General features: G+C 58.5%; 2 protein-coding genes across 3 annotated transcripts; one reads left to right on the top strand and one right to left on the bottom strand.

The window, feature by feature from the left end:
- Positions 1 to 11: 11 nt before the first annotated feature.
- Acap3 (ArfGAP with coiled-coil, ankyrin repeat and PH domains 3) lies at positions 12 to 13,293 on the top strand. Of its 2 annotated transcripts, none has more exons than XM_063235275.1 (24): positions 12 to 541; positions 3,962 to 4,019; positions 4,740 to 4,859; positions 5,034 to 5,087; positions 6,014 to 6,072; positions 6,415 to 6,598; positions 6,864 to 6,908; positions 7,044 to 7,139; positions 7,210 to 7,284; positions 7,614 to 7,625; positions 8,143 to 8,255; positions 8,341 to 8,392; positions 8,638 to 8,738; positions 8,811 to 8,922; positions 9,172 to 9,380; positions 9,479 to 9,548; positions 9,645 to 9,739; positions 9,814 to 10,016; positions 10,255 to 10,359; positions 10,962 to 11,060; positions 11,147 to 11,367; positions 11,456 to 11,565; positions 11,636 to 11,746; positions 11,832 to 13,293. In XM_063235275.1, the coding sequence occupies exons 1-24, from the start codon at positions 495 to 497 to the stop codon at positions 11,977 to 11,979; spliced, it is 2,499 nt and encodes an 832-aa protein (XP_063091345.1). In that variant the 5' UTR covers positions 12 to 494; the 3' UTR covers positions 11,980 to 13,293. The 2 variants fall into 2 exon arrangements, with proteins under 2 accessions (XP_063091345.1, XP_003461568.3); XM_003461520.5 differs by having other exon boundaries at positions 16 to 541; positions 10,252 to 10,359.
- Positions 13,294 to 13,797: 504 nt separating this feature from the next.
- Positions 13,798 to 20,268, bottom strand: Scnn1d (sodium channel epithelial 1 subunit delta). The gene is made up of 11 exons (XM_003461551.5): positions 17,056 to 20,268; positions 16,384 to 16,591; positions 16,120 to 16,301; positions 15,820 to 15,908; positions 15,580 to 15,743; positions 15,411 to 15,509; positions 15,210 to 15,327; positions 15,049 to 15,127; positions 14,906 to 14,963; positions 14,677 to 14,826; positions 13,798 to 14,588 (listed from the first exon to the last, which is right to left on the bottom strand). Exons 1-11 carry the CDS (start codon positions 17,520 to 17,522, stop codon positions 14,304 to 14,306), a joined length of 1,899 nt encoding a protein of 632 aa, XP_003461599.3. The 5' UTR covers positions 17,523 to 20,268; the 3' UTR covers positions 13,798 to 14,303.
- Positions 20,269 to 22,261: the final 1,993 nt, after the last annotated feature.

Genomic DNA, 22,261 nt, shown 5'->3' with positions numbered 1-22,261 from the left:
CTCCCTTAACCCCCAATTCTGGCGCCCGTCCGTCCTGTCCTCCCGGGGCGTGGCTGCTCGCCGCATGCCAGTCAAATCCTTCCATATGTGGTTTTCGCAAACTCCCCAAGTTGCGCAACGGCCGGAGTGGCTGTGGCGGGTGGGGCTCACGCCCTCGACGTTCCCGCGGTCCAGCGGACACCGTCGGAAGTCCGATTGTCGTAGCTTGTCCTCTGTGGACCCTGGGCGGGCGTTTGGCTGCACTTTCCGACACTGACAGCGTGCGGGGGCGGACTTTGGCGACGCTCCCCGGCGGTGACAGCGGGCGGCGCGAGAGACGGTGGATTTTGGCGACGCTCCCCGGCAGTGACAGGCGGGGCGGGCCGCTGCGCGGCGGTCTCATTCCGGGGCGGGCGGGCGCCGAGCACGACCGACGCGGGCGGGACACACGGGCGGCCGCGGGGGATGCCGCTTGGTGCGCCGCAGTTCTCGGCCCAGTGAGCGCCGCCGCAGCCATGACGGTGGAGTTCGAGGAGTGCATCAAGGACTCGCCGCGCTTCAGGTGCGCGGACCCACGGTGGGCGCGGGCGGGGCCCACCGCCTTTGTGCATCGGAGGGCGGGTGCTCTGCGATGCGACCCTGACGTTGCCGCGGGGACGGGTGGGGGCCCGGCTTCGGACAAAGCTTTGGCCCCTCCCTGCCCTCAACCCCGGGGGACCGGAACAAAGACGTCTCCGAGCCAGTCTCCTCGCGCGAGGGTGTTGCGTGGGCGGCCCGGCAGTCGTGGACACAGCCACCTCTGGCACTGTCCATTCCGCTTTGTGTCTGCATCTTCGTGCAGTGACCACCTGCTTCCACTGTGCCCCCAGGGGCCCTGCCGTCCAGCCCTGGGCACGGTTGTCTGAGTGAGGGACTGGTCTTTCTCTGATCTCTGTTTTGGTCCATGTGTCTGTTGGGGCGGTGTACAGTCTCAGACAGCTGTAGCCACGTTGTGGGCCTAAGGGTGGTTCCTTGGGAGGTGGTCCAGGGCCCTGGAGGGTTAGGGGTATACAGAGTGGTGAGGAAAGCAATGGGGAATTTGGGTGAGAGGCAAGGACTCTGGTGCACCCCAGGGTTTGTGTCTTTCACAGTTCGTGGGCATGCACAACTGTGTGAGCCTTGAGTTCACTGACATGTGCACAAGCATGCATCTGCCTCAATCCTTGGGCAGTGTTTGGGAAACAGTAATAGCACCTCCTGTATGTTGTTTGCAAGTGTGCACCTTTTCCAGGCCACTGATGTGTGTGCATGGATGTACGTGTGTAAGCTCTGCCACTCTGCCCTTTTTTGGAGTCTCAGATCATGCACATGCTTGTATGGGTAAGCTGCAATACTAGGCTGGCAAGCTGGATGCACCCATTCAGATGCAACGAGTGGGTGGTCCTCTGTGTCAGTGCACCTCTGCATGGGTTCAGGCTGATAGATGTGTTACTTTGTGCATGTGTGTGCTTGTCCTGGCACCAGTGCATGTCTCTGTGTGTATGCTTGTGTCCCTGGGACACATGTCTGTGTGTACATGGTGTTGCTGTATGTGTGTGAGCATGTGTCCTGCGTTTGTATGTGTGTGCTTGCTCAGATGTCTGTATGCAGGCTGGTTCTCCAGAGGCCTCCCCCAGCTTCCCTAGGCCCCAGCCCTTTGCAAAACCACCCCACACAGGTGTAAGCAAGAAAGGTCTCAGGACCTGGGAGGATCAGTGTGGGCTCGGGGTGGCTCCAGGTCCAGGGCAATGGGAAAAGGATTCCCTGTGTTTTCTATTGTTACAACTGGTTGAGGAAAGGGGTCTGAGTGATCAGGCAGCTCATGATTCTGCATCAAGGCTGTGGAGGGAGGTGTGGCCAGGGCTTCTCTGCTGGGGCTTGGTCCAGGTTGAAGCCCTCTAGATTCACCTTGGCCCCTCACTAAAAGCCTCCTCCTCTCCTCCGCCCAAGGAGGGGTCTGTGACAAGGTTGCTGCAATCATTCTATCCTGTGAATATCCTGTTAGACCTGGGGGCCCCCTGTTTCCTCCCTTTGCAACTCTTCTGTTAGAGAAAGGGACCTGGGTAGGAAAACCTGGGTAGGTCCAGCTTGGACCTCAGTTTTGGAGTCACCGAAGCCTAGCTCTGTGGGTTCTGGGGTTGTGGCCTAAGTGTGTTTTGGGCGAGCCTCTGCCCACTTGCTCTCAAGTGTCACTGAGGTTGCAACTTTAGCTTCCTGGTCACAGACCTGGGTAGAGCTGGCAGGAGGATATGGTAGTGATGATGTGGGGCTGGGTGCTCAGTCCACAAAGGGGGTTCCTGCTTGGGGGCTGCCAGCCATGATGGCCTCAGGAATGTCCTGGAACACTGGCTGTGGGTCTAGGGGAGCAGGAAAGAGAGCTACCAGGCCTCAGAAGTTTCTTTCCTGGGTGGGGCTCAGGCACTGAGTCATGGCTTGGGTGAAGAGGGGCCTGCTCTCTCTAAGGAAGTGGAGGTACAGTACCTGAAGGGAGGCTAGGGAGGGTAGCTGAGGAGCTCTCAGGATAGTGCTGGTCCCATAAGCCTCTGCTGGGCACCCACTGTGTCTCCATGGACACTTTTGCCAGCTCCAGTGCAGCCCCGCCCTTGCTGCCTCCTGTATACAGAAGTCCCTCCGTCCTCCCTCCCCCACCCTACCCTGAGGGTGGCAGCTTCAGTGCAGCTGTCCAGGTCATCCGGCCTGCCTAGGGGACAGGAGTGGGGGACTGTAGCAGTGTCTCCTAGGCACAGTCTCTTCTGTGTTTTGGTACCTTCAGCTATAGCAGCGGTTGGGTCTGGGTCCTGCGTCCTGGCTCTGGGGTCAGGGCAGTCTTGTGGGGGTTTGCCATGCCCACCCGGAGTGCGAGTGGGGCTCCTAGCTAAAGAACTTTTCTCCTGGGAGGATTGGGAGAGGGATCATCCTGCCAAGGATCCTCCATGTAGCCACTGAGCCTCTTTGCCTCTGGGATGCAGCACTCTTTTATCCCCTTGGGAAGTGGGTGCCATCTGGAGGAATCTGGTATCTTGCTAGAGTGGGTAACCAAGCATAGTCCCTGGCTCAGGCAGCCTGGCCAGTTTGATCCTAGATGTTAATTATGGACATACCCAGCTGCACTCCTGGTGACCTGCAGGCCCCTCCCCAAATTTGGGCAACCCTAGAACCTGCCTTGGGGGTGGGGGGTAGCAAGGGGTTAGGAGCTACTGCCCCAGGATGGCCCCCAACTCTAGATCCCCTGCCCGAGGCTAAGCCTATGTCCCAGAGTACCTCATCCTAGGCCAGCCAGATGGGCCCAGCTCACCAGCTGAGCTGATTGTGTGTGTGTAGGGGCAGACTGCTGGGATCCTGGCTCTATTTCCTTATTTCCTGTTCCCGGAGGGAGGGGGTGTCACGTGCCCAATCCATCTGCTTCTAGCTTCCGGGGATTCTCCGGTGGCTTCTCCTGGTGATGTCACTCATTAACTCTTCCCTCCCCATGGCAGCCCCATTGTCAGGCCCTCCTGGTGGGAGCAGGTTCTGAAGCAGACCCTTCTTGGCTGGGCTGTGGTCTCTTGGTCCCCTTGCTTCAGTCTCATACAAGAGGGCCACAAGCACTGGGCCAGAATGGGCTGTAGGAGGAATAGAGGGGTGGGAGCTTCAGGAGTCAAGGTGGCCCCTGGGACCAGGAGGGAAGCCAGCCAGGAAGACTCAGCTCCTGCCCTGGGCAGCATCACCGTGGGACTCCAGCCCTCTGCTGCCCCTACATTTAGCAGCTGGAGCGAGGTGAGGGTCACAGCCACATGGCCTCTTCCTGTCTGGAATGGCCATGGGTATGGATGCTGGATGTCTCCAGTCATTGGACCTGGCCCCAGTCCTGCCTGTAAGGACATGGTGTTTGCCACCGTAGACCCCTAGGGGTGCAGGTGGAAATGAAGCCCCGCTTGACCCCAGTCCGCACAGTTTGCTGTAAGGCTACTCATTCTTGTTGCAGAGCAACCATTGATGAGGTAGAAACAGATGTGGGCGAGATCGAGGCCAAACTGGATAAGGTAAGGGCAGCCTGGGCATGGGGAGGGTCCAAGCTTGCTCTGCTGCCACACCCAGGCAGATCTGGGAATGGCTGAGTGGCAGAACCTGCCTTCCAGGAGTAGGAGTTCACATGCACCCTTTTGGGTCTGAGCGTGCTTTGTGCATAGGACCTGGGTCTGTCCCACAACTCCATTTGTGTGCTGCCACACAAATCCCAGGTGCTTGGGCCACACATATCCACTTGAACCTGAATCTTGTCCCTCTGGACAGGATGACCTGAGGTATTCCTCTGTGCCTCTGCTGGCTGCTGGATGGGAACAGCTGCTGTGTGGGCTGTGCCCTGTGTGACAGGGTTGGGGGTTAAAGAGGCAAGCAGGGAAGGGAGGGGAGTGGGCACAGAGCAAGGGAGGACATCTGGTTCACGGTCACAACACTGGCCCTCTGATGCTGCCTGAGGCCCCCTGTCCTCCCCCACTTCATGCTCCCCTCTAAGTTGACAGTCTGCAAGAGATGGTCAACCTCCACAGTGCCCCTCTCCCTGCTTCACCCAGGTAGCAGAGATAGAGGTAGGCAGGAAAGCCATGGTGGCTGCTCCCCCAGTCCCAGGCAGGTGCTGAAGGTCTCTGATGGAATTCTGGCTGCCGCTGGGAGCAGTCACCTTGGGAGCTGTGACCAGTGGGAGTGTCACTTGCCTGGGGAAGCTGCCAGTCCCTTACGCTGTCCACCTGTCTTATCCATAGCTCGTCAAGCTGTGCAGTGGTATGATTGAGGCTGGTAAGGCCTACGTCACCACCAACAGGCTCTTCGTGAGTGGTGTCCGAGATCTATCCCAGCAGTGTCAGGGTGACACGGTCATCTCGGTGAGCAGACAGTTGACCCTTGTCTCTGAGGTAGGGTAGGGTCAGGGAGGCAATCCCTACCTGGGGCCCAGGACCTCAGCAAGGGTATCTGCATTCTGATTGGGTGTCCTGTGGCAGGGAGGGTCCCCTTGAACCAGGGTCTGGCTCAGTGTGACCTGTCCTGTCTCTCTCCAGGAATGTCTACAGCGGTTTGGAGACAGCTTGCAGGAGATGGTCAACTTCCACACGGTGAGCTCTGAGAGCCCCTGAAGGCCCTGCCTGCCTAAAGCTAGGTGACCAGGTGGGGCATGAGGAGTGGGGGGCACTTTACAGTCCTCTAGTCTGTGAGGGTGGAGGCCATCCTTTGTCTATGAGTCAGCAGGATGTGGGGGACTCCTTCAGGAACCATGCCATGTTCCAGGAAGGGTCAACACAGGATCCTGGGGCAGGGGAGACAGGCAGCACGTAGCTCAGAATAGAGGGCAGAAAAGTCTTGGGTGTGGGCTGACCTTGGAGGTCCAGCTGAGCACAGTTCTCTATCCCAGGCTAGGCTGTTTCTGGGTAACAACCTCACTGCCTTTCTGGAGGGCCCGTGTGACTACCATGGTGCCTGAGTACCACGTGGGCAGGTAGACACAGGTTGGGGAGTGGAATGAGGCCAGGAAACCAGAGCCCCAGACTAAATAAGGGGTCCCCACCCCTGCAAGGGAAGCTCAGAAATAGACCAGCATAGCATGTTTGTCTGTTTGCCTCTGGTTTGGCCCAGCCCTGCTCCTTGGGGGTCTGACTCCAAGTGCTGTCAGGGAGCCCTGAAGCCCCTGTCACTCCCAACACCCACCCAGCTCTGGTCCATAGGCCAGGTGGTCCATGGTGTCTCCCCCGCTCCCTGCCAGTTGGTGGGTGTGGCTGTGGGTAGAGCTGTGGAGGGGCCCTTGGGAGACTGGCTGAGAGCCAGGTGGAGAGATGGCCAGGTGGTCACAGTTGTATTCTCTGGGCACCAGCCTAGGCTGGGGGGTCTCTCCTAGGTCAGCTCTGGGTGTAGGACAGGGGCCTGGGCCAGGCAGAGCTGTAGTGGGGAGCCCCCTGGTTCTTTCCTGGAGGAGAGATAGGTTGTGGCCTTGCCTCTGGGGACTCATGGAGACAGAGCCCTCAAAAACCTCATGTGGCTCCCCTAGATCCTGTTTGACCAGGCCCAGAGATCTGTACGACAGCAGCTCCACAACTTCATCAAAGAGTGAGTGGCCAGGGGCCCCATGGTCACCAGTGCTGAGGAGAAAGCCCGGGCCAAGCTCCCCTTCCCAGGACCCCCACATGTGTGACTGGGGTGCCTAGGGTTCCCCTGAAATGTCGAGCCTGCATTGGGTGCATGGGTCTGAAGTACCACGTAAGGCTGACCCTGAAGTGGTAAAGGGCAGGGTCGTTCTGTGGCTGGGGATCCAGGAGGGGACAGCTTGGACTGCGGGGCAGGGAGGCAGAGGAAGGCCAGGGAGAAGCAGAGGGTACTTAGGGACTGTGAGCCCAGCATGCACCCCTCCTCTGACTTCTGAGCCCTGACCTGACGCATGCTGGCCCCTAGGGACGTGCGGAAATTCAAAGAGACCAAGAAGCAGTTCGATAAGGTACGAGAGGATATGGAGCTGTCCTTGGTGAGGAATGCCCAGGCCCCAAGGCACCGGCCCCATGAGGTGGAAGAGGCCACGAGTGCCCTCACACTTACCCGCAAGTGCTTCCGACACCTTGCGCTGGACTATGTGCTCCAGGTCAGCCTGGGAAGGGGCACAGATCTTGGGACAGGAGGGGGGCTGGCAGAGGCCTAGGGGCAGGGACAGACTGGTATGGGGAGACTTGGGGACCCTGAATGGAGTTCTTGGCTCTATCTACATGACCCCCCTGCTGAACACTGGAACCAAGGAAGGATGAGCCTGGCATGAGCAGGGGAGGGTCTTAGAACCACACTGGCCAAACACATGCTGGTCAGGGCAGTCATGGTCACCTGGGCCTCACCTGTAGGCTGCTCCTCCACAGATCAATGTCCTCCAGGCCAAGAAGAAGTTTGAGATCTTAGATTCTGTGAGTGCTGCTGGTGGGGGGTGCCCGTGAGCATGATGTGGTCTGCAAGTGCTGGTGCTCCTGAGTGTGGCGCAGTCTATGGGTGCTGGGGTCCGTGAGTGTGTCACTGGCCAGCCCTCTGCCCTCAATCTGCAGATGCTGTCCTTCATGCACGCCCAGTATAGCTTCTTCCAGCAGGGCTACAGCCTCCTACACCAGCTCGACCCCTACATGAAGAAGCTGGCCACTGAGGTAAGCCCTTGGGGCCCAGCTTGGGTGTCCGGGGAGGGACCACAGCCACTCTGATGCCTTCCCCCTACAGCTGGACCAGCTGGTGATTGACTCTGCTGTGGAGAAGCGGGAGATGGAGCGTAAGCATGCTGCCATCCAGCAGAGGGTGAGGCCCAACTGCAGGGATCCCCAGAAGCCCTGCCTCCACCCCTTCCATGTGCCTACCCCATGAGCCCAGCTCACATCCACACACTGCACCCCTCTTCCCACAGCTGCTTTGACTGCCCATCAGGCCTCACCCACCAGAGCTGCAGGCAGAGGCAGGGAACCTCTATAGGGTGGGCCTGGTACACTCTGAGACTTCCCTCTTGTCACTGTGGTCACCTCTGTGACTGCAGTAAGGGTGGCTACTTAGGGTCCAGGAAGGTTGGGGCAGGGCTGGCAGGAGTTTAGGGGACAGTCACTCACTGGTCTCTCCCCTCCTGTCCTCCTTAGACGCTGCTGCAGGTGAGAGCCCCTCCCTCACGGGTGCTTCAGCACCAAGGACACCACTGGTGGCTCCTGTGGGCCTGTTGCTGGCACTAGCAAGATGCAATCTCCAGACTCTGTCCCCTCCATGAGAGTGGTGGCAGCTGTGGCTTCCTGCCCCTGTTCAGCCTCTGAGCAGGTGGCCAGGTCTCTCCTCTGATGGCCTGGCCTGCTGGACAGCAGGCGCTCAGGACACCCTCAGCTCTGAATGAGCCTCTGTTGGGCAGCTGGAGCTGACCCAGCTGGCGACATGCACGGCACACAGAAAGAGGAGGGGGGCAGCTTCCTTCCTGGTTGCAGCCTGCTATTTGTGCAAGCCTGGGGGTAGGGCCCAAGCACTCAGCCCAGCTGCGAATAGCAGGGCTCTGCTCTTGGGACCTGGAGCCAGGGGTCTACAGTCTGAGCCTGGGCCTTGCCTGGGTTTCCTCTATGGTGGACTTGGGGTGCCTGGGTCCAGGGGCTACACTTCCTGAGGTCTGGCTCCCCATTCACCCAGGACTTTTCCTACGATGAGTCTAAAGTAGAATTTGATGTGGATGCACCCAGTGGTGTGGTGATGGAGGGCTATCTGTTCAAGAGAGCCAGCAATGCCTTCAAGACATGGAACCGGTAAGGGCCTGCCTCAAGCAGGGGCTGAGGGTAGAGCAGATGGGAGCCAGCTCTGCCTGGCTCTGACCCCTGTCCCTTTCACCAGGCGCTGGTTCTCCATCCAGAACAGCCAGCTTGTCTACCAGAAGAAGCTCAAGGTGAGCTGCAGTGGGCTTACCAGGGGCTGGTCCCTGACCAACCTCCACTGTGGGGTGGGCTGGCCAGTGGGGTTGGCACAGGGCTGAGGACACTGAGGAGAACCAAAGCCCAAAGACCAGGGGAATAGGGAGTTGGAAACAGATTGCTTAAGCGCCTAAGATAAAGGAGTCCCTAAGAAGCCTGTAAGGAGGGCAGCTAGGGTAGGGGCTGGTGAGCACATGGGCCACAGTGCTGCTGCCCCTAGGATGCACTGACCGTGGTAGTGGACGACCTCCGCCTGTGCTCTGTGAAGCCATGCGAGGACATTGAGCGGAGGTTCTGCTTCGAGGTCGTGTCACCCACCAAGTGAGGAGGCCCAGCCCAGGATGGGGTGGGGAGGGGCCCTGTCCACCCGACCTGACCAACCCCTCCCTCCAGGAGCTGCATGCTGCAGGCTGATTCAGAGAAGTTACGCCAGGCCTGGGTTCAAGCCGTGCAGGCCAGCATTGCCTCTGCCTACCGAGAGAGCCCTGACAGCTGCTACAGTGAGGTGTGGCCCTCCCTGTCCTCCACATGCACATGTATACCCATGATCTTGCTGCTACCGGCTGCATGTGTGCTTGCAGCCTGTGTGTGCATTCCATGCATGTGTGTGCATGTGTGCATACACATGCATATGCAGGGTCATGTTCGAGGGGCCCTGGCCTGTGCTGGGCTTCCTAGCTAGGGAGAAAGGACTCAGTGGGGAGTCAGACTAGAGCTCCTACAGGACTTAGTGATTCCTTGGACCATCTCACAGAGGCTGGACCGCACAGCATCCCCGTCTACAAGCAGCATTGACTCCACCTCGGACTCTCGGGAGCGCGGTGTGAAGGGCGAGAGTGTCCTACAGCGGGTACAGAGTGTGGCTGGCAACAGCCAGTGTGGCGACTGTGGCCAGCCAGACCCCCGCTGGGCCAGCATCAACCTGGGGGTACTACTTTGCATCGAGTGCTCAGGCATCCACAGGTGCTCCTGACTCCAGAGGGCAGGGCGGAGCCTGAGGTGGGACCCAGGCTGGGGGAGGCTAAGCTCTGACTTATCCCTGGCCCTGGCCTTCTGCTCAGGAGCCTTGGTGTCCACTGCTCCAAGGTGCGATCTCTGACGCTGGACTCCTGGGAGCCAGAGCTGCTGAAGGTGCATTGGGGGCCCTGGAAGGCCACTGGGCCTTTGGGAGGTGGGACCCAGGTCTCTGAGCTTTGACTGACTGATGTCCACACCCCACTCCACCAGCTGATGTGCGAACTTGGAAACAGCACCGTGAACCAAATCTACGAGGCCCAGTGCGAGGGCCCTAGTAGCAGAAAGCCCACAGCCAGTAGCCCCAGGTAGGAGGTGTACAGCCTGGCGTGGCTCAGGAAACCCCCACCTTCGATTGTAGCTCACATCTCTCCTGGTCCAGACAGGACAAGGAAGCCTGGATCAAAGACAAATACGTGGAAAAGAAGTTTCTTCACAAGCTCCCCACAGTACCTGCCCTAGAAGCCCCAAGGCGCTGGCAGGCACAGAAGTGCCAACGCCCCCACAGCTCCCCCCGCATCCCCACTACCCGCCGCAAGGCCAGGCTGGAGCCTGTCCTCCCCTCCTTGGCTGCTCTGTCCTCAGGTAAGAGCCTCCTCCAGTCCCTGGGCAGCACCTGAGGACGGGCTCCCCGAAGCCACTGGGAGTGGGGATAGGGGTATGCTGTAAGTCAGAATGTCCTGGTGGGATAGGTCAGCTAGAGAGAGGGCTTTGAGGGGCCACCTTGGAGCTCTGCTCCTCTGCTAGCATGACAGGGACACTCCCCCTCCCCACTGGGGCTAGTTTCCCCATCTGAAAAGCAGCTACCTCCTTCCTGCAGCAGGCACTCTGGAGCGCAGGTTCCGCCGGGACTCCCTCTTCTGCCCAGATGAGCTGGACTCCCTGTTCTCCTACTTTGATGCAGGGGCTGCCGGGGCTGGTCCACGCAGTAAGTGCTGGGGCCCCACCCTACTGCCCACCCTCAGCTGTCACCCCAGCAGGGTTGCAGAAGAGGGGCCAGGGAAGTGGACAAGTGTGGACTGGAAGGACACATGTACCCAGCAGGAGGGATAGGGCCAAGCAGGAGAACTGGAGTATCAGCCAGCTAAGCCTGGAAAGGCATCCTAAGGAGTCGGGGTATCTTGGCAACCTCACTAGAGCTGAGGCCTCACCCAGAAAGCGACGTGTGAAAGTGTGTGTGAATATGTAGGCTATGTGCACGCAGGTCCTGTGTCGGAGTGGTGTGTACCTCTGGGTGAGGCTGGGAGACAGGCAGCAGAGGGCACTGCTACGCTGATCCAAAGCCTTTGGCTCCTCCCTTGCTGCTTGGAAGCTGTGGGCTGGAGGAAGATCTGCGCCGGCCCACCCATCCCCCCCCCCCCATGGTGCTGTTCAGATTTCCTCTTCTGACAGTCTCCCCTGGAATCCTCAAAAAGGGTTGGTCCTTGGGGGTGTCCCTGGACAGAAGGTGGGACTCTATACTTCAACCAGCTTTCCGCGAGCGTGAGGGGAGCTGCAGTGTCCAAGAGCCCCTCCCATTCGGTCCTGCAGGTTTAAGCAGCGACAGTGGCCTAGGGGGCAGCTCCGATGGCAGCTCTGATGTCCTGGCCTTCGGCGCGGGCTCGGTGGTGGACAGTGTCACCGAGGAGGGTGGGTGGTACTCCCCCTTTCTGCAGTCCCTGCCCCAGAACTCCTCGCCCTCCGAGGGCCACAGGCTAACCAGACACTCCCTGCAGAGGGCGCCGAATCCGAGGAGTCCAGTGGTGAGGTGGATGGGGAGGCCGAGTCCTGGAATCTGGCGGACGTGCGCGAGCTGCACCCTGGGCTGCTGGCGCACCGCGCGGCGCGCACCCGCGACCTCCCCGCGCTGGCCGCGGCACTGGCCCACGGGGCCGAGGTCAACTGGGCGGACGTGGAGGATGAGGGCAAGACTCCGCTGGTGCAGGCAGTGCTAGGGGTGAGCGGGTGCTGCCCCAGCCGGCGCGCGGGTGGGGCCGCGAGAGGCGTTTCCCGGCTCGATGTGAGCCCTGGTGCCTGTTCCCCAGGGTTCCTTGATTGTGTGCGAGTTTCTTCTGCAAAACGGAGCGGATGTGAACCAAAGAGACAGCCGGGGCCGCGCGCCCCTGCATCACGCCACGCTCCTAGGCCGTACCGGGTGAGTCTGCGGTTCCGCCGGCCTACTTGCCCCGCCCCCGGCCCACCCCGACACGGCCCTTTGCCCCCAGCCAGGTCTGCCTGTTCCTGAAGCGAGGGGCCGATCAGCACGCCCTGGACGAAGACGACCAGGACCCGCTCAACATTGCTGTGCAGGCGGCCAACGCAGACATTGTCACGCTGTGAGCGCCAGGCTGGGGGCGGAGCCACCACGGAGGGTGGGACCATCACCGGAGGGGAGGGGCTTTACGCTGAGTCCTCCTCTAGGCTCCGTTTGGCACGCATGGCAGAGGAGATGCGGGAGGCTGAAGCGCCGTCTGGCCAACCAGGGCCCTTGGTGGGCAGCAGCCCCACCGAGCTGCAGTACCGCAGGTGCATCCAGGAATTCATCAGTCTCCACCTGGAGGAGAGCTAGGGCCGGGCCTGCCGGACAGCTGTGGGACCACAGCCTGCCCGGCCCGGACACCATGCATGCCCCTGAAGATCCTGGCCCCAGCCCAGCCACGGCCCTGTGCGTGTGGGCCGTGGGTCTATCCTGACAGCCCGGCGCCCGGGTGCTCCTGGAGCTCACTTGCCTGCTCGTCCCTCCCTCCGGTGCCTGGTCTTGGGCCCCTCGGGTGCCTCCCATCCTGGGAGGGGCATCCTAGCACTGAGTCTTTTGAAGCCCCACGTTTTGAGGGGTGCTGCATCATCTGGTGCCCCTCACCCTGCCCGAGGACTCTCTGGCCTCAGGTGACCCCTTCACTGGGGACCCGGGTTGCTCACAAACCACTCTTGAATCCTATGTCACCTTGTGCCCCTCTGCCCTCAGGGCCTGTGTCACCTGGTGCCCTCATCTTCACTGCCCCAGAGCAATGACCCACTAGCTGGGTCCCCCTGAATCCCCTGAGCCCCTCCTGTGACAGGGGGCTGGTGGCTGGCCGCCAGTGCCCTCTCAGGCAGGAGTGCGGCCCATCCAGGGAACCAACCCAAGTACCTCACTTAGTGACCTACCATTCAGGCTGGACATTGCGGGTGCTGGGTGGATGGGGCGCTGGCCTAGGGCCACTGCCCTGGCTGGACGCAGGCATCCCATGGCCAGGTGGCTGGCCATGCTGGCCCCCAGTGCCAGACCTGTCCCTGCCTCCTCCAGAGGCAGATCTCTGGCTTTTGGCCCAGAGCCTGTGCATAATGCAACTGGCCCTTCCTACCCTGTGCCCAATGTTCTTTGTTACCCACTGAGTGGATTTTCTACAATGACCTTGTTCTTGTCTGCGTCTTTTTTCTGTGGACTCCTGAGGACCATCCTGACCCTGGCTCTGCCTGCCACTAGGGGTAGGCTCCATACCTCTTGCCCTGCCTCTGGCTGGCCTTGTCCCTTGGGCTGGACCCTCCAATGGGTTCAGAGGTCTGTCCCTCACTTGTGGGCCCACAGATGCCTTCAAATTTCCTTTTTCTGAAAGAGCCCAGAGGCTGGGTCTCTTCAAAACTATGGGCTCTTAGTCAGGTCCAGACCAGTTGGCTGGTCACTATGCAAATGCTGCCCATGGAGGCTCCACGGGTGGTAAGGTGGGCACTGAACTGGGCCCCTGACTCCCTGCCTGCTGGCTGTGACTCTAAAGAGCAAAATTAGCTTCTTCCTCCCTGCTTGAGCCCTGCCCACCACCCACTCTGCCATCTTCCGGCTGGCAAGACCCCATACCCCTGCTCTGATCACTCCCAGTCAATAAATCTGCCCACTGCCTGCTCATTGGCTCACCTTCCTCACTCTGCTCTGTCTCTGCTGGGGGGGGGGGTCTGCATCCTCTGCTTTTCCTGAAAGGCAGCCTGGAATAGGATACCACCAATATCCCTTTCTCAAAAGGGAAACTCAGGCTGGCCAGGGATACAGCTCTGTGGCATACCTCTCTGTTAAGTGTAAGGTCCTAGGTTTGATTCCTGGTAAACCCCCCTCCCCGCCTCGCCGCAAAAAGACAACTCAGACAACCTACCAAGGGCCTGATGGGAAACCTGGGGCTTCTCTGACTCCTGGCACTACCAACCCCTGTTCCCTGGTCCATCTTAACTTTCTCTGGGAGCTGTCATGTCCTTCAGTAGGAGTGAGGTGGGTGGACCAGCCAACCAATAACAATGGCCTGGGACTGGTATCCCAGTCTGATCCTAGAGTGCCTAGGCCCCTCGTGTGCCCAAATGATGCTCAGCCCAAGGAGAGAGACCGGGGAGACCCACAGACACGCTTGTCATCAGGTGGAACTTCCAGTTTTATTATTTTATTATTTTTTTACTCCCAGTTTTATTACAGAGCAGTCCATAGGATCGGGGCACACTCCTCCCTGCTTGCCCTGAGGCTAAGGCAGGCTCTGCCAGAACCTCGTACCTACACACAGGTACAGACAGAGCCAATTCCCTTAGAAACAGAGACAAGACACCAATCAGACACACCAGGAGGTAGAGGCACCTCTGGCCACACTTGCTCATAGAGGCTCTAGGTTCATATCTAGGATATAGGTGTATGGAGAGTTAAGAACACCCTTCCTTCCTGTCCTGAGCTTCCTGAAGACTGAAGTGGCCACCCCCGGGGAGGGTGGGCAAAGAGAGGCCCTGATGTGTTGAGTGGGCCTGATGTTGACCAGCCTTCCAGCTGGGTCATGCTGCTTCCTTGATGTTGAATGGCCGGGGGACACTCCTGTGCACAACTCCCAGGGCTAGGCCCAGGACCAGATGTTCTGGCAAGGCTGGTGAGGGTATGAGTGCTGGAGCTCAGCCTAACTCCTCCATCAAGACCCTCTCCAGAGCCACCACTGGGTGCCCAGGGTCTCTGATTTTAGTCCCACAGCCTCTGGCCGCAGGCGAGGTGCAGGGTAGCACTGACACAGTGCTGGTTTCAGGCTGGGACACCTGTGCCCCATGCAGCCAGCGGAAGCCCAGCAGCAGGGTGAGGGCTGTGGCATCCAGCAGTAGCTCCAGCAGCTCTATGACAGAGAGGACAGAGGAGCCGAACCACAGGCTCCAGAGGCTCCCCATGGCAGACAGCAGCTGCGGCACCTAGGGTGGGTAGTTAGGCAAGCAGTTACTTGTGGCCTTCTCACCTGCATGCATCTAGACAATCCCTACCCCAGGCCATGGATCTCACCGAGTACACAGGTGCTTCATCCACCATGTGGTAGTTGAGCTCCTGGTAAAAGATGTTCACTTTGGCCTCGTGGCTCCGGGGGGCTTGGGATCGCCCTGGGCTCAGGCTCAGGCTCGGAGTCTCCCCTCTCAGCACATCCAGGACCCAGTCCTACGCAGAAACGAAGGCTGAGAGACCTTGCCTCCTTCCTTAGTCGCCGCCACCCCACCCCAAACCCTTCGGTACTCACAGCTGACTTGGCCGAAGGCCACCGGGAAGTCGTGGTGGACAGCTTGTACGAAGTCTCCCTGCAAAGGACAGGACAGCGGTCATAGCCTGCAAGTGCAAGTGCGACGGGCAGTGACCTCGGGCCTGGAGCACTGCCTGGCTCACCTGCAGGGCCTGGGGCAGCGGGAGTCGCAGGACAGCCGGTGGGTTTCCAGGGCCTGGTGCAGACGGTAGAAGCAGTGACCTGGGCAGGGTGCGGCGATGTCACCAGTGAAAGGAGGGAGAGAACTACACAGATTCCCAGAGACCATCCCCACTATGCTCACCCCAGGCCGGGTGCCGCGCGCGGCTGCAGTACTGGGCTCCCGCCGGCAGGGGGTGGAGGAAGTAGCCGCAGGAGCAGCTCTCCACCATCAGCTGCTGAAAGCAGGACATCAGGCAGGCCTAGGGCACAGAGGGGACATGAGCGGGGTCTGTCTGCGTACGCACGCCTCACTCATGCGGGCTTTCGCCTCCCCGAGACTCACCTGCCGGGTGTAGGAGGAGTTGTAGAGCAGAGGCACATCCACGCTCACCGCGCCGTCAGTGCAGCGGCTGTAGGGGCTCCCAAGCCGGCGCACCTCGTCCTGGGGGCGGGGCTTTCAACGTGAAGTCCCGCCTCCTCCTGCCCCCGCCCCGCCCCGCCCCCGCCCCTACCTCGCGGATGCCGATAGTGGTCTCAGTCCCAGGCCGGACGCTGAATCCCCGGTGCTCCAGGAAGGGCGTATGGTTGTGTCCGTGAATCATGACCTTAATGTCGGCCTCGGTAGACAGCAGAGGGAGCCCCACTCGCGGTTCTGTCCTGAGGATCAGGTTGATCTCTGCGGAGGCCACCGGGAAGTGTGAGGTCACCTGGCCGGGGTCACATCCCTGTTCCCTCTGTGGGCTTGCACTCACTGTGGGTGATGCCTGGGTGCTGTGCTGTGCAGACACCCTCGAAGGTGTAGCAGCTGCCATATGTAGGGTGGTGGAACTTCCGGAAGTGCCTGCAACCCAGGGCCGCACTCAGATCATGCATGTCTGTCATCTAACCCATCGCACATCTAAGGAGCCATAGCCTAACCTTATCTTTGCAGGGCGCTGTTTGTAGCCAGCCCTGGGCAACCAACTCCTGGTGCCTGGCCAGCTGGACCCAGGCAGTACCATGCTGTGCTTTGAGGAGCTACAATGAGTGGCCCACCAGCTGTACCCACTCACTGAGCCTGGCAGTCCTCGCTGTTGTAGCGACAAGACAAGACAAAATGACTGTGGTGGCTGTCCTCCCTGGCAGTGGGTGTCAGGCCCAGGATGTCCAGGTAATGGAAGTGGTACCACTCTTGGGCAGCTGTCACGCCTGATGAGTACGTGCGGTAGAAGCAATCGCCACCTGTGCTGTTACACTGGGAGGGGTGGAGTCAGTGCAGCTGGCCGCCCACCCCCACACCTCCCCTGGGAGTAGCATGCCCAGGACCCCCTCCTCACCAGTTTGAAGCCCACTTTGTGCTGGTTGCCCAGATGCTTCAGCCACTGCAGTTGGATTCCTCGGTCCAGCTTGAATGGGGACTTTGGGTCAGGGACATTGGGGAATGGGGTGTCCCTGCCCTCCGTAAAGTTGAACTTGTAGAGTGAATAGATACTCTCCTGGGCAAATGCATCCAGTGCCTCTAGATGGTAGTGGAGGGAACCTGGCCTAAGGACAGGGTCAGATATGGGGTGTATGGTCAGTATTTCTGGAACAGTCTTGCAGGATCCCCCAGTACCTCAGCGCTGTGTGCCCTCAGTGTCCCTTCTCTTCCCTAAGACTCTGAATTGGGGCTCTGAATTGGGTGTTGGACCTGACCCTCTCATGGATGCAGAGCTGAGATCATACCCCCAACCTAGCCTGGCTCCCAGGGCTTGGGGTCCTCCAGGCAGAGTCCTCCAGGCAGTCCACAGCCCCTTTCCACATGGATCCTTCCCTTCTGGAAAGCCTGGCTCTGTTCCTCAAGCCTGAGGTCCCAGCACCTGTGGCCCTGAAAGGTCTTAGCTGAGTGGGAGAGGTGGGGTTATCAATGACCAGTGGGGCTTTGACCACGATCATGGCCAAGATGTCCCATGCTGCAGAGACTAGGAACTGGGGATCCCACCCCTCATGCCAATACCCCAAGCTCTCACCGTTGTGGATTCATGTCGCAAAGAGTGACAGATGGGAAGAGCTTTCTCTCCGAGTGAATAGACACTGCCATGATGACTGGATAGCGCCAGTACTGCTCCAGTAAGAGCCCGAGCTGCCAGTAGAGCATCCCCAGAGTCCCCAGGAGCAGCAGCCCCCAGGACACCTTCTTGAGCCGGTTTGGGCTGGAGCAGACCAATCGGATGGTGCCATGGATGGTGGTGTTTTTGCAAAAGAAGGTGAGCAGCTCCCCAAAAGAGGTGTGAATCTCCACTAGTTTCTCCCTGTGACCCCGCTCCAGGGGTGGCATGGGTGGCTGGCCCAAGGGGATTTCCAAGGTTCCAGACCCTGTGCTGGCTGCTTGGGCCATGATTCCAACCTGTATCCAAGGAGCAAACCTTAACAGGGTCTGCCTGCCACCCAGCCCAACCTGAACCTCCAGCAAGGGCTCCAGCAAGGGGCCTGGCATCCTTCTATTCTCTGTGCCTACACACACTTGGGACACTTGAATGAGGCCCCATCACAGGCTGGTCCTCACTGAGACCAATCCTGCATCCTTCCTCCCAGGATGCCCCCCCACCAGGGTGACCATGGGCCAGAGCTGAGCTTGGTGGTGGGCAGCACACTACACCAGACTCGTGCTTGTAGGAGAGTGAAGCCATGAATCTGTGCTGTGGGGAGGGACAGACCCAGGTGACCTGCATGGGAAGGGCTATGACCCTGGTCGTGTGGTCCTGGCCCCGGGGGAAGACTGTCTCTTGGTCTCAGTGGCCTCTGCCAATCTGCAGCTGCCAGGGTAGCTGCTTTGATTAGGACGGTACTGTCAGGCTTATCTGGCCAAGTGTGGGTTAAGGTCAGGCTGAAATATTGTTCAGCACTGAAGGTCCAGAGTGGGGCATTGTCTTGGTAGATGAGTGTCCAAGAAAGATCTCAGGCTTCAGGACAGGTGGGCTCAGGAACCAGTGGGCCAGTGGGCTAGCCATCTCTGGGGGCTAGGACCTGGGGGTCCAGGGAGGTTGAGTTGCTGCTAAGGCTGGCTTGATTGCCTCACTCCTACCTTGTCCTGGGCTCTGGTGTCCTGGGACATGCCCAGGGCCCAGTCTTCCCAGCATAGACAACTGGGTTCTTGGGTACCCTGGGCCTGACAGGTTCTGAGTCAGGGAACAAGATCCATGAAGACATTCTGTACAGTCCCTATCCTGATCTGAATCAGGAAGTCTTTGGGTGCCCAGATACAGCCTGCAGAGTTCCTCCTCTACCCTTCTGCCCACCCCTAAGTAGGCATCTGCTGCCACCCAGTCATCCTGTGCCCACCAAATATGCTTGAGCAAGCTGCTCAGTGTGCTCAGGGTCACAGAGCAGAGCAAGCTAGCCAGCTTCAGGGGCTGTTAGATGCACAGGTGGAGCTGACCCTAGGCCTCTTCCCTCAGGTTTGTGGCCTTCACATTCCCTGAAGCACCCTGGCCAAGAGCTCATGCCTGCACATGCAGCAGAGCTCTGCTCACACATGTGCCACATCATATCAAGCCCCATAGGTAAGGTAGGATGGTCAGCTGCGTGTTACAGGAAGCAAAAGCAGAGGGCCCAGAGAAAGGAAAAATCCAGAGTGGTCTTAGAGGAGCAGCCGGAGACTCCAGGGCTGCTTGGTGATTGGGCAGGGCCCGGATTCCCAAGACAGAGCTTGAGTCATGGGCTCACCTGGGCACCAGAGCTGTCCTCCAAGACCCGAGAGGCTCAGACACTCACATGGGTGCATACAAGCACATGTACTAGAACATACACATGCACACACACATATACACTCATAAACACTGGGAGCCTGCCCAAAACACACCAAACCCTCACTCAGGGGGCCATGTGACAGGAGGATCCATAACCCAGCCTGTGTGTGCTCCACAGACCTCCTACTCTCTTCCTGCAGAGACAAGACCACACCAGCCTCTTTCTGCCTGGCTCCACGCATATGTGGTGTGACCAACACATGTGGATCACATTTATGTGGTGGTTGCCCATTGTTGTGTGTCCACCCTGCTCCCACAGTCTTTGGAATATTCTTGGGGGCTCTGTCCACTATATGCCCACCAAGCACCACCAGGTGGGATGCAGCCCTGCACTTCAGGCCAGGCAGATCCAAGAGCTCACCTACCCTCATCTACACAGCTCCCCCCAGGAACAAAGCATGGGGACAGAGCCTATACCAAGCACCCTTGGTACCTCAAGGCTTGGTCTTTCTTTTGCAAGTAGCTCCATCTTCATCAGTGGTATTACGCTCAGCCAGCTCCCTCAGGTAACACAGCTGGATGTGGTTGGACATCCTGTTTTATAACTGGCCACTGGGTGTGGGGTGGGTGGCAGGGGAGGGCCCAGCTGCAAGGCAACCACACCCACTCTGGTCCTGGGAGGTGAGTTCTTGGGAAGGTCCACATGTAGGATCCCTTGACTGGGTAGAGAAGAGGCCCAGCTCCCTGACCCCAGCTGGGTGTGGAACAGCAGGCCCCATAGGAGAAGTCAAGTCTGCACTGGGTGACCCAGCTCAGACTCCCAGCAAGCCTGGTTTGCCCTGGATCCTGCCACCCTGCCACTTTGCTCATGCAGGCCTAGAGGGATGGTGGTCTATCATCAGCTGTCCAGCTGACACCTCCACTCTGACCACAGGTGTATGTGGCTGAGGGACACCAGGTGGGGATCTCCACTGCCAGAACAAAGGTGTTCCTTGGAGGTAGTCAACACAGCTGGAGGACGAGTGTTAATTGTGAGAACAGCCTGCGATTGGGTGTGCAGGTGGTACCTGATGACCTGAGAGGGTGGGTCTCTCCCCATTGAGGTCTCCTCCAATGGCACCTGAGATGATGCTTTGCATGCTAGGACCACATACCACACTCTAAAAGCACTGCTTGAGCTAAGGCTACAGCACACCTGATAGCTACACACAGGTCAAGGCCTCGCCCCATATCAGGTGCAAATCCCTGCCCCCAGGACCTCCCACCATCCCTGTCTCTACTGGGGACCCTATAAAATGACCCAAGGGAGCTTGGGCTCCCTGTCCCAAGTTTGGCCTGGTATGGGGTGGGCTGCAGTCCTCTGTGCCCTCTTCAGGATGGATGGGCTTTGTGCTTCTGATACCCTCAGCAGCCATGGACCTGACTGGGGTGAGGGAGGGAGAAGGGAGGGAGCAGGCCACAAAGCCCACCTGGGCCTCAGCTCTGAGGAGCTGTGAGGTTATCAGCCTAATGGTTCTGGAAGGAGGCAGTAGCTGCTGGTGATGTCCTGAAAGAGGGAAGTTACACTGGGGAAGAACTGGACTTGCCCCCACCAGGCACGAATTACAGCTCTGTCACCCACTGGCAGTGTGACTGTGCCCAAGTTACTCAACCTCTCGGCCTGTTTTCTGAGTCATCCTGGGACTAAGGTGAGTGACTCTTCATGTTTGAGGCTCGTGGACAGGGTGAGCTGGCGTAGGTGATGCTGGGGCCCCAGACTCAGCACAGGCCCAGAGTGCCAGCCCCACAACCGATCCATGTTCCTTTAGAGGGAGATCCAAGGACCACACTGTGCTGGACCACACTCTGGTGCAGTTGCAGAAGAGGAAGGCCCAGGCCCTTGCTAGGGCACAGGCACTGGAGCAACCATGCTCCAGACTGGGGGCTGCAGAGAGGACACTGGGAGAGGAGCAGAGTAGTGGGAGAGGCCAGGCCTCCTCAGAGCCTGAGTCACAGCACACAGGGCAGCAGCACATGGACCTGGCTCAGCCTCATCTTGGGAAACCCCTTTGGGAAACAATAAGGACCAAGGGAAAGGGCGCTATGCCCTGTGCCCTGAGTCTGTGTGCTTGTATGCAGCATATTTTTGGATGTTGCTTCTTGATCCATTTTGCCAGTCTTTTTTTTTTTTTTTTTTTTTTTTTTTTTTTTGTCTTTTTCCTTTTTATCGGTACCAGGGATCAAACTCACGACTGCCTGCTTGCAAGGCAGGTGCTTATGCCGCTGAGCTAAATCCCCAGCCCCTTTGCCAGTCTTTTGATTGGTAAATTGAGACCATTAACATGATGGTTATACTTTATGTGTATTGACTCGTCCTTGTCATGTTATTTTTCTATTGTTGGCTCCCTGTTTCCCCACCCCATTTGTTTGCCTTGCCTGGTGGATTCCTTCTGTTTGGGTTCAGGCAGTTGTGGTCTTTATTGTCACTAGAATGTCCTTCAAAACATTTTGGAGTGCATCTGTGTGCTGAGTGGGGGCAGTTCTGGAGTACATGTCCAGTGCCAGTCAGGCTGAAAGGTGCTCTTCTCATTTGGTCCAGCCCTCACCTGCCTCCCCATATCCCACTACCCCTTACACAAGGGATGTAGGCTGGAGGTGCACAAAGGTGCCCCCAGCTCTTAGCCACAGTGACCTTTGGAGTCATTAAATAACTCCATGTTGAAGCCCAGCATGGTGGTATGTGCCTGTATTCCCAGCTGTCTTGGAGGCTGAGGCAGAGGGATCGCAAGCTTAAGCCCAACGTGGGCACCTTAGTGACTTAGCAAGATTGTCTCGAAGATAATAAGACCTGAGGCTGTAGCTCAGGATGAAGGATATGAGTTTATTCCTTGGTATTAAAAAAAAAAAAGCTGAGTGTGGTCATGCACATCTGTAATCCCAGTACTCTGGAAAACTGAGGCAGCAGAATTGCCAAATTTGAGCCCAGCTGGGCAACTGAAAGAAACCCTGTCTCAAAATTTTAGGACAGTTCAGGCTGGGGATTTAGCTCAGGAGCATAAGTGCCTGCCTGGCAAGCACAAGGTTGTGAGTTCAATCCCCAGTGCCAAAAAGAAAAAAAGATACACATATCAAAATTTTAGGATCTGTTTAGTCTACAGGGCACTGGGTTCCATTCCCAGTGGTGAAAAAAAAACCTGAAAAGACAAAATAATGAAAAAATGCACTCAAGATCGTTATATTGAAAGATGTGGAATATATGAGAGAGAGAAGAGATGAAGGAGAGCCCTGCTCCTTGGACCAGGACTTTTGCCCTCTTTCTGGAAGAGGTATGTGCCTGTATTCCCAGCTGTCTTGGAGGCTGAGGCAGGGGACTGAGACTGTGCAGGTGTCCTACTGGGTTGCCTTCAGGCCACTCTCTTGGGACTCCCCCCCCCCCCCCAGCTCTGGGAAGACAATCCCTTCTGGGTAGATCTGCTCCCACCGGGGCACATTTTTTAACTCTGACCCT

The sequence above is a fragment of the Cavia porcellus genome, unplaced genomic scaffold, assembly GCF_034190915.1.
Source record: "Cavia porcellus strain 051 isolate PalLab524CR breed Dunkin Hartley unplaced genomic scaffold, mCavPor4.1 scaffold_25, whole genome shotgun sequence".
In the NCBI taxonomy this organism is placed as follows: domain Eukaryota; kingdom Metazoa; phylum Chordata; class Mammalia; order Rodentia; family Caviidae; genus Cavia; species Cavia porcellus.
This window is presented reverse-complemented; position numbering and strand designations above follow the sequence as displayed.

Coding starts and splice junctions, on each gene's coding strand:
- Acap3 (XM_003461520.5), top strand. CDS start 495: ATGACGGTGGAGTTCGAGGAGTGCATCAAGGACTCGCCGCGCTTCAG. Junction 9,740..9,813: donor CCCACAGCCAGTAGCCCCAG/GTAGGAGGTGTA, acceptor CTCCTGGTCCAG/ACAGGACAAGGAAGCCTGGA. Junction 11,747..11,831: donor AACGCAGACATTGTCACGCT/GTGAGCGCCAGG, acceptor GTCCTCCTCTAG/GCTCCGTTTGGCACGCATGG.
- Scnn1d (XM_003461551.5), bottom strand. CDS start 17,522: ATGCCAGGCCCCTTGCTGGAGCCCTTGCTGGAGGTTCAGGTTGGGCTG. Junction 15,744..15,819: donor GCACCCAGGCATCACCCACA/GTGAGTGCAAGC, acceptor TGGCCTCCGCAG/AGATCAACCTGATCCTCAGG. Junction 15,128..15,209: donor CGCGCGGCACCCGGCCTGGG/GTGAGCATAGTG, acceptor CACCCTGCCCAG/GTCACTGCTTCTACCGTCTG.